Here is a 10,181-nt window from a genome sequence, read left to right on the forward strand (position 1 = left end):
CCATCCTTCTTGAAGGCAGGAAGGCTCCGCCCCTCAGCCCACCTCTACCCAGTTCCCATTCCGCCCCGTCCCGCCTATCTCCTCTCCCACCCCACCTGCAGCGGCCATTGTGGTTGAGGGCAAGTGGCCGCTGAGGCCGGAGAAGCCAGATAGGCGCCATGTTTGGTATGATCAAAGAATGGCGCCCTTAAAGAATCCAGAGACAACTGGAGCCAGGATGTCGCCATATTTTCTGAAGACACCTTCCGGGTCTCTTAACCCGGCTGTCTAAATCCAAGCTGCCATGAAGTGAATAAACACCGAGGGGTTTTGTTTGTCCCCATCACACCCCCCCGAATCCCTAGCAGCCAGTCCCTGCTACCTCGGTGCCCTCGACTGCGTCCGGACGCTAAGGCTGGGCGGGGCCCCGGCCTCCGGAGCCCTTCCTGTGGACGACGAAAGCTGAGGCCGCGCGCGGGGCCTGGGGGACAGGGCGGCCGCTGCTCGGGGCCGGGAGGCCCCATGGCGCCGCCCCCAGCCCCGCTCCTGGCGCTGAGACCGGGGGAGACCGGGGTTGGTTGTAAGAAGCCTGGGGCCGTGAGCTTCGCGGACGTGGCCGTGTACTTCTCCCCGGAGGAGTGGGGGTGTCTGCGGCCCGCGCAGAGGGCCCTGTACCGGGACGTGATGCGGGAGACCTACGGCCACCTGGGCGCGCTCGGTGAGGCCCCGGGTCAGAATCCCCCCCACCTCCTCCTTCACTGGGGTTCACAGGGGAGATGACGTGAGGACCGAGAGGATTGTGAGCTCTAATCCCGCACTATTCCACCAACAGCACCACAGCCACCTCCATTCCCAGGGCTTCAGGTTAGGGAGTGCTTCCATCCCGCATCCCCTTCCTTCAAGCAGGAGCGTTGCAGAACTTGTCCAGCTTGAGCATAAATTCTGAGGAGGTGCCCTTACCCTGGCAGGGGGATGCCATCTTCCCAGGACAGCCTCTCAGGCCAGCACTGTGATCCCTGTTCTCTCCCAGGATTCCCAGGCCCCAAACCAGCCCTCATCTCTTGGATGGAACAGGAGAGTGAGGCTTGGAGTCCCGCCGCCCAGGATCCTGAGGAGGGGGAAAGCCTGGGAGGAGCTCTGAGAGGTGAGGGATTGTCCCAAGTACCCCCCCCCCCACCCCCCACCCCCCCCTTGGCGCTCCAGGGCTTCCTGTTTCACAGAATTTTCTTTTGAATCCCCACTGCCAGCGTCCCTAAAGGAATTAAAGAGACTGCCAATGTTGGATATTAAAGAGGAAAGAAGACAGACCTGGTACAAAGTTTTCAGAACTTGGGACAGTAGTCACGTTAGGACCAGAGTAGGAGAAGTAGGAGCCCAAGTCGAAGACTCTGGTTTCTAGGTCCCACTTGGAGAAAATACCAGCCATTCTTCCCTTTTCAAGAACAATTAAAAACCCCTAGGAATGGAAGCGGCTTCAGGTCTGCCTTTCACATTCCTCAAGCAAGGCAAAGTGGTACAAGAGAAAATGCCCAGTAATCAACTTGGTTCCCCCCCATCACCATCCCCTAGCTGAATGCTCTTGTGCAAATGTTTCCTCGTCTGTAAAAGTCTTACCCTACAAAAAAAAATTGAGAAAACACAACAGTGATAGCTACTGTTTTCTTGAGCATTTACTAAATGCCAAACATGCTTCTACTGATTTAATCCTCCCGGAGACCATGTGAAGTAAAGAAACCTTTGAATCCCATTTGCTACATTGAGACACCAAGGCCCAGATAAGTCACTCTTCAAAGCTTGTGTTTTAATCGCTGGACAGTACTTTTCTGACACTTCCTAAGTAAAAGAATCCTATAACCTGAGACGGTGGAAGCAAATGTGTTTTAAAACGTATCTTAATTCCTGTTTCCCAGGAGGCACCTCAAACAAGAAGGAAGAGGCACCAGAGGAAGGGCCAGGAGCCAAGGGACCCAGAAAGACTCCTGGGAAGGAGCCTTCTAAAGAGCTGGTTAAACACAACCCTGACTGGACCGTAAGAAAGGTTTCGGCAACAGCACAGCAACCCACCAACGCTGCCTGGAACCAGAGCACAGGTGTGCAGCCCTCGGTCCCGGTGCCCGGCGTGGACACTCAGGACAGCCAGCGGCGTCACGTGTGTGCAGACTGTGGCCGCCGCTTCACCTACCCCTCGCTGCTGGTCAGCCACCGGCGCATGCACTCAGGGGAGCGGCCCTTCCCCTGCCCCGAGTGTGGCATGCGCTTCAAGAGGAAGTTTGCTGTGGAAGCCCACCAGTGGATCCATCGCTCCTGCTCTGGGGGGCGGCGCGGTCGGAGACCTGGGATTCGGGCTGTGCCTCGGGCTCCGGTGCGGGGGGACCGGGACCCGCCAGTGCTGTTCCGACACTACCCGGACATCTTTGAGGAGTGCGGGTGAGCTGCTCCAGCAGGCTGGGGTGGAGCCTGACCTTGGACTGCCTGGGCCCCCCAGGGAGGCTCCCGAGTCAGGGATTTGGGAACCAGAAATTCATCCCTTGGGCTTCCCTCGAGGATCCCTCAAGTTTTCAAACTTGTAAAAAGAAAAGTGCCTGTAAAGATTCAAATAGATTAAACTTGATGCTACTCCCCTCTCAGGCTTTCTAAAAAACTGAAGAGGGTAGACTTTTCCCAAAGTGTTCATCTCAGCAGCACATGCCACCGAGATCTTTCTGGGGTCTCAGAAACCAGCCCTTGCTGCTTCTCTACAGAGGAAGCAAATGCTGAGGGGACTAAGGCCTGGGGAGGCCCCAGGGGGTGGCGAAGCCCTGGCTAATTGACAGCAGCAGGGAGTCTGGGAAGTGAAGTGGGTGGAAAGAACACAGATGCACGGATCTAGTCTCTGCAACTTGTCCCCAGGTACAGCTGGTAAGTCACATGCCATCCCTGAGCCTCAGCTCCCTCACCTGTAAAATAGAGATTCATAATATCTACCTCAGAGGGTTACTGTGAAGGCTGGAATTTTAACAAGGTAGTATGTACAACATAGTAATTGTGCAATAAACATTTGTGGGAAGAACAAATTATTGTTGATATTTTATGCATTTTAAGGAAAATGTAAAGAAGCCTGCTAAAGAGGCAGGGCATGGATATCAGCAGCCACATTTTGCAGATGAGTAAACTGAGGCTCTGAGAGAAAAAGTGATTTTCTCAAAGCGTCACTGCTATAATGCAGCAAAGCTGGAAACTGACACAGTGCCTAGAAATCTGCCACTTTATTTTTCTTTTTAAAACTTATTTATTTATTTTGAGAGAGAGCGAGCGCGAGCAAGCGAGCGGGAAAAGGGCAGAGAGAGAGAAAGGGAGAGAGGGAGAGAGAGAGAGAGAGAGAGAGAGAGAGAATCCCAAGCAGGCTCCATGCTGTCAGCACAGAGCCTGACACCGGGCTCGATCCCACAAACCGTGAGATCATGACCTGAGCTAAAATCAAGAGTCGGACGCTTTACCAACTGAGCCACTCGGGCGCTTCTATCTACCACTTTCAATGGGCAGTCCTATCTGGACAGAAAACAGATCAGGGGCTCAGGTGTGGCTGAGGTGAGAAAGGAGGCCTGGGCGGAGGTCTAGCCCCGCCTTCCTGGGGGAGTCTCAGCAGGAAACAGAGTCCCATCAAGGCCGGTGACCTTGCACTTAGAAAGTGCCATCAACATTCAGTGGCCATATGTTGAGTGGCTTCTGTGGGAGACTGCTAGGTGGTAAGGGAATTCTGGGATAAAGTAGGCTGATCCCATTCATTCATTCATTCAGCAAACACCCTATAAGGCCTCTGTGGGTTTTTGTGCTGGGCTCCAGGGACACTCAGACTCACTCGGATTCAGGTCCCAAGTTCCATGTGGGAAGATAGTGATTGGGGCTATGATGGAGGAAGCCCAGAGGCACCACCTAACCCATCCTGGCTGGTGATACACCAGGAAATGCAGCTTGGAGGAGATGGTTGTGCTTCCCATGACATGAGTAGGAATTAGAGTAGAAATAGAGCAGAGTAGGAATTGATGTGTGTGGGAGATTTTCAGGCAAAGGGAGCCTTGTTTCATAGAAAGGATAAAAATCGGCACGGCGTAGAGTAGAGGTTAAGAGCATGGTCTCTGGAGTCAGACTGTCTAGGATCGGACCCTGACTCACTTGCTTTTTTTTTTTTAATTTTTTTTTTTTAACGTTTATTTATTTTTGAGACAGAGAGAGACAGAGCATGAACGGGGGAGGGTCAGAGAGAGGGAGACACAGAATCTGAAACAGGCTCCAGGCTCTGAGCTGTCAGCACAGAGCCCGACGCGGGTCTTGAACTCACAGACTGTGAGATCATGACCTGAGCCGGTTGGCGGCTTAACCGACTGAGCCACCCAGGCGCCCCCTGACTCACTTGCTTTATAGCAGTGCAGTCTCTAGCAAGTCACTTCTTGCCCCGCCTCTCATGTGCCTTAGTTTCTTCATCCATGAAACCTGGATAATAAAAGCACCTACCTCATAAGAGTGGTGTAAGGATTAAATGAGAGGGTACAGGGGCCCCTGGGTGGCTCAGTCGGTTAAGAGTCTGACTTTGGCTCAGGTCATGATCTCACAGCATGTGAGTAAGGGCCCTGCTTCAGGCTCTGTGCTGACAGCTCGGAGCCTGGAGCCTGCTTCGGATTCTGCGTCTCCCCCTCTCTCTGCCCCTTCCCTGCTCACGCTCTGTCTCTCTCTCCCTCAAAAAGAAATAAACATTAAGAAAAGAAATTTTTAAATGAGATAATACAGAAGAGAACCTGGCACGTTAGAGTTTAATAAACAGTGGTTATTGTTATTCCAAAACAATACAAAATAGTATGTGAAGAGGGCAAGGAGGAGACCTGGACAGGTCTTCTGATTCAAGGAAGGTTTCCTGGAGGAGGTGGTTCAAACTGGCCTTGAAGGAAAGGAAAGATATCAACCAGACGAGGCATGTATAGGGAGTGGTCAGGGGCTCCACCTGAGTGAAAGGTAAAGAACCAGGTACAGAGTCATAGAAGACACCTGCAGTAACCTGGGAAGGTCACAGATCCCAGCGGGAGGGCTTGGGGTTTACCCTGTAGGCACTCAGGAGCCATAGAAAGGTCTTGAATAGGAGCAGGGCTATTTGACTAGTGCTGTCTGAAGATGTCTTTGTAAAACAGTGTGGAGCGTGAGTAAGGAGACCGGACTAGGAATCCGTTCGGCATTTGCTCCCAGGTAAAGGTGAGCGAGAGCTGCGATCAGGCTAAAGACTTTTTCTTTTCCTTTTTTTTTTTTTTTTTAAGGTTGGTTTATTTTTGAGAGAGAGAGACTTCAAGTAGGGGAGAGGCAGAGAGGGTGAGAGAGAATCCCAAGCAGGCTCCATATAGCACGGAGCCTGACACAGTGCTCAATCCCACTAACTGTGAGGTCTTGACTGGAGTAGAAACCCAGAGTCAGAAGCTTAACCGACTGAGCCACCCAGGTGCCCCCAGCAAGACTGTTTCTTGCAGCTGCTCTGGTTTGCTGACTTTTGAATTGGGGAGAAAGATACTCAGGAGAGGCTTCTGCCATAGAATCTGCATGGCTCGGTGACTGACAAGATGAGCTATGAACAAGTAAGCCCCAGAGGGTTCAAGCATGGAGAACTGGAGCAAGGGAGCCAGCAAGTGGGAAGGCGTAGAGGCCAAGGGATGACCAGTCCTAGAGAGGGATGAGTCAAAGAGAAAGGGAAGCTGGAGAGAAGAGGCCCCACCAGGGAGGGAGGAGCAGAACCAGGCACAGTGTATCAAACACAGAGTTGCCCAGGGCAGCTTAAGGCACAGAGGGAGTGCTGTCTGCTTTCTTTCTCATGTATCCATTTAACAAGTAACAAATAGTAAGCATTTGCCATGAACTAGGCACTATTCTGTGTGCAAGATACTGCAGGGAAAACAGACATAGGAACCATTTTGGAACTTACTTTTGAGAAGCGTGGGGAGAGACAAGTGATAAGCCAGTACCTAAGTAAGACAAGGTATTGTAACTAAATAATAAGTACTACACAGGTACTAAGACAGAGATGTGCTTAAAGTGCCTGTTGCAGATGGGTACTTAGGCCAGGCCTTGGTACAGAGGAGACCTCTGAACGGAGTTCCAAACGATGAGAAAGAACCAAGGGGAAAGGGGTCAAGTGGCAGGATGTGGGAGTGGGGGATCGCAGGGTTTCAGAGGCTGGGAGTCGGGGGCAGGCAGGGGTTCCCAGACAGACGGAATAGCCGACGCCATGCTCTGAGGTAGGGATGAGTTTGGGTGAGGTGCAGAAAGGACACTAGTGGCTGGATGGAGGAACTGAGTGGAGAAGAATTACAGGTGAGCTTGGAGGAGGGGGAAGGGAGTGGGTCACAGGACTCTGGCTGGCCACGGTGCCAAGTCTGGGCGGATTGATTCTAAATATATTGGGAAGCCACTGGGTTATGATTTTTTTTTTCTTTTTTTTTTTTTTTTTGCCTTGTGATAAAATATACACAACACATTTTACCATTTTAAACATTTTTAAGTGTACAGTTTACTGGCATTAAGTACATTTACATTGTGTGCATCCATCACCACCATCCCATCCCTCTCTAGAACTTTTCCATCTTCCCCAGCTGAAACTCGGTACCCATTAAACACTGACTCCCGACTCCTTTCCCCAGGCTCCTGCAACCACCATTCCACCTCCTCTATGAATTTGACTGCTCTAGGGACCTCATAGAAACCACTGGGAGGTTTTGTTTTGTTTTGTTTTTTAATGTTTATTTTTGAAGGATGGGGGGAGGGGCAGAGAGAAAGGGAGACACGGAATCCGAAGGAGGCTCCAGGCTCTGAGCTGTCAGCCCAGAGCCCTACGTGGGGCTGGAACCCACGAGCCGTAGATCATGGCCTGAGCTGAAGTCAGACACTTAACCGACTGAGCCGCCCAGGCGCCCCACCACTGGGAGGTTTTAAGTAGAGTGTCAAGGTGATGTGATTTGCAAACCCATTCTGGCTGCCCTAAGAATGGGCTGCAGTGGGACAAGCAGAGTGGAAATGGAGAGTAGCAGAAGGACCAGAGGTAACCACTGAGAATTAAAAGGACAGGACCTGTCTGTGGGCTGGATGTGGGGGCTGAGGCATCAGAGGAGCCTGGAATGATGATAAGGTTTTGGCTGAGTGAGGAGGTGGAATGGAGGAGCCAGTTCCTGGGGGGGGCCCTGGGGTGGGGGGTGGGGGCGACGACAGGGTGGACTGCAGCATTTTAGAGCTGGAAGGGAGCGCTTGGGAGCTGGTTCCAAAGGTTTAAGCAGGGTTTAGGAAGCTGTGGGTGGAACAGGTTTCTTTGCTGAGGAGGGGTGTGGGGAAGAATGCTTGTTCTTTCCAGAAGCTCTCCTGTAAATACTGTTCCACAGAATACGCTCTGAGAAAGGCTGAGGCCCGGTCTTAAAGACCTTATTTAAGATCACACAGTTGAATTAGGGGCAGAGGTAGGCTTGGAACCCAAAGCTCTCGATTTCTCAGTGGGTGAGCCTGCTCTTTTCACTACACCAGGCTGCAGCGTCAGATGGATGGGACAGGCAAAAGCTGGAAGCCCAGAGACCAGCCAGGTGACCCAGGCCCAAACCATCAAGGGCCTAAGCAAGAGGAGCCCACTGGTGACAGCTGCAACAGAATGCCTTTTGGGAAGCCTGTCACCCTTCCTCCAGAGCAATTTCACATACCTCCTAAACACCTGAATGACACACATATATATTTTTTGCCCTGACATGACCCTTAAATACAACCCTTTGACTTACTTTCAATACTTACCAGAACCTGTCATTTTTTTTTCTCTTTACATTTATATGACAGTATGGAATTGTACATGCGACCAGAAACAGCTCTTCTGCCCTCCTAACCACCTCGCATTACAACTGCATCTTGGTCACCTGGCTTGAAACCCTACCTCTCTCTGGTTGCTGAGGTTGTACGTTCAATTGTTTGAGGCATTACAACATGAGTTCTGGAGTTAGGCTGCCTGGGTTTGAATCCTGGCTTCACCACTTACTAGCTGTGTGGCCTGGGGCAAGGTCACCCCTCGGGCCTCAGCTTCCTGATCCAGAAGGGCACTTATATTTGAGGGATTGTAAGGGTTAAATGAGTTAACCGGAGGAAGCACTTAGAACAGTCTGGCATACAGTAAATGATCAAAGTAACATTATTGATGTCTTAGTCGTTATCACAGAACCCACTGCAGCCCCTGTACAGGCTGCCATTGTTCTCTTAGAGGAGCCTGGGCTTGGGAAATCCAGGAGCACCTTCAACTGGAGTATCAAAACAGTTGAGGGGCGCCTGGGGGGTCGACTTCAGCTCAGGTCATGATCTCACAGTCCGCGAGTTCGAGCCCCCCCCATCAGGCTCTGTGCTGACAGCCCAGAACCTAGAGCCTGGAGCCTGCTTCAGCTTCTGTGTCTCCCTGTCTCTCCCTCTGCCCCTCCCCTGCTCATGCTCTGTCTCTGTCTCAAAAATAAATAAAAATATTTAAAAATTTAAAAAACAACAGTTGAGCCATGTCTTTCAGTAACTCATCTACTTTTTATACAGTCATCACTTAAATGGAGAATGCTGTTCATTTTCAGTAGGTCAGCAGGGGTCAGTACATTCAAAGTCTTCAGCTGCTTTTCTGGAACAGGCCTGGAGGAAGCAGGGCGAGATGGTGGAAGAGGCTCGAATTTAGTAGGAGTCTCAAGACCTGGAGTCACTAACGGGTTGCCTGACCTTGGGAACAACTAGGTTTGTTTCCTCTTCAGTCAAATAGCTGAATTCTAAGGCATCCAGAGGCATCTGGCCCAGTGTCCTCCGTTAAAGACACAGCAAATGGGGGCGCCTGGGTGGTTCAGTCGGTTAAGCGACCGACTTCGGCTCAGGTAATGATCCCACGTTTCATGGGTTCCAGCCCCGTGTTGGGCTCTGTGCTGACAGCTCCGAGCCTGGAGCCTGCTTCGGATTCTGTGTCTCCCTCTCTCTCTGCCCCTCCCCTGCTTGCTCGCGCTCTCTCTCAAAAATAAATTAAAACATTAAAAAAAAGCTTTTAATAAAAAAAAAAAAAAGACCTAGCAAATGTATGGAAATACCACAGACAGGCTATATCTGGAGGCATTTAAGAAACGGTGAGGAGGCGTCACAGAATATCATGCTGTACCTTGCAAATGAAAAAAATATTTTTGAGCAATGAACTAACTTGCTAAACATAATCTTTCTTGTAAGACCGGAATGGGCCCTCTGACCCGGATTGAGAGAAGGTCACCAGGCCGGCAGCCCCTAGTCCTGGCCCCCTTTCCCTCCGTAGGACCCCGGGCCGCCGCCGGCGCTCACGCACCGGAGCCTCTTCCCCCTTTGCCTCGCCAAACGTGAGCACAGACGCCGAAGCGGCCACGGCCATCTTAACTATGGGCAAGAGGGCCTCCCAAGAGAGCTGGCGGAACAGCAGAAGACAACTCGAGGGCGGAATACACCAGGTTATTACCACCAGACCCATAATGACGCTATTAAATGCTTCGCTCTAAAATTGGAAGACGCTGGAGTGCCACCATCTTTTCTGAGGGCGCCTTTATTTTCTCGGACCTGGGACCACCAAGTTCGCGTAACGGACCGTTTCTCGCCGTCCTAGAGCGGCCCCGCCGAGGCTACTTCCGGCCGCCTAGGCCCGGAAGAGCCCAGCTCCCCGGAGGCGGAATCCCGGGCGTCTCTCCTTGGGGGGTGGGGGTGGGGACCCCCGGGGGTGGGGACCCCCGACTCCGTCCTTGGCCCAGTTCCCGGCGCCCTGCTGAGGTGCCCGCTAAGGCCGGTCAGGAAGGAGAAGGGGAGAAAAGGCCGAGGGTTGCGAACTTCGTGAAGGTGGCCGCGTATTTCTTCCCCGAGGAATGGGGATATCTCTGGCCCGTGCCGTCGGCTGTGTGCCGGAACGTGATGCGGGAGACCTACACCTACTTGGGTGCGCTCCGTGAGGTCTGGTCGTCCCGCATCTCAAGGGAAGGGGGCGGGTGAGGTGCGTAAGTCTGGGTGCCAGACTCGCCCCCACTTCTCCCCTAGGTTGGGTTCGTTTCCCGTGATCCCCGCCAGATCGGCCTGAAACTTATAACTGATCCTCTTCTACCCGACACCTCCAGTGGCTCCCCAGGACTTACGCAAAAAGTTCAGAACCTGTGTACCATAGCGTGAAGGCCCGTGGCATGCTAATCTCCTCTTCC

General features: G+C 52.2%; 1 protein-coding gene across 4 annotated transcripts; it reads left to right on the top strand.

Annotated features, from left to right (window-relative positions):
* On the top strand, window positions 1-9,628 carry LOC122209386 (zinc finger protein 688-like). 4 transcript variants are annotated; one of them, XM_042921166.1, is made up of 4 exons: window positions 1-697; window positions 1,010-1,123; window positions 1,890-2,406; window positions 9,281-9,618. In XM_042921166.1, the coding sequence occupies exons 1-4, from the start codon at window positions 502-504 to the stop codon at window positions 9,495-9,497; spliced, it is 1,044 nt and encodes a 347-aa protein (XP_042777100.1). In that variant the 5' UTR covers window positions 1-501; the 3' UTR covers window positions 9,498-9,618. The 4 variants fall into 4 exon arrangements, with proteins under 4 accessions (XP_042777100.1, XP_042777101.1, XP_042777102.1 ...); XM_042921169.1 differs by lacking the exon at window positions 1-697 and adding an exon at window positions 724-843 and having other exon boundaries at window positions 9,281-9,614; XM_042921167.1 differs by lacking the exon at window positions 1,010-1,123 and having other exon boundaries at window positions 9,281-9,628.
* The last annotated feature ends 553 nt before the right edge of the window (window positions 9,629-10,181 follow it).

This window comes from Panthera leo, chromosome E3, assembly GCF_018350215.1.
Source record: "Panthera leo isolate Ple1 chromosome E3, P.leo_Ple1_pat1.1, whole genome shotgun sequence".
NCBI lineage: Eukaryota > Metazoa > Chordata > Mammalia > Carnivora > Felidae > Panthera > Panthera leo.

Excerpts from the sequence above, each read along its gene's own strand:
- LOC122209386 (XM_042921166.1), top strand. The coding sequence starts at position 502 with ATGGCGCCGCCCCCAGCCCCGCTCCTGGCGCTGAGACCGGGGGAGACC. Across the intron at positions 698-1,009 it reads CGGCCACCTGGGCGCGCTCG|GATTCCCAGGCCCCAAACCA; the intron begins GTGAGGCCCCGG and ends GTTCTCTCCCAG. Across the intron at positions 1,124-1,889 it reads CCTGGGAGGAGCTCTGAGAG|GAGGCACCTCAAACAAGAAG; the intron begins GTGAGGGATTGT and ends CCTGTTTCCCAG.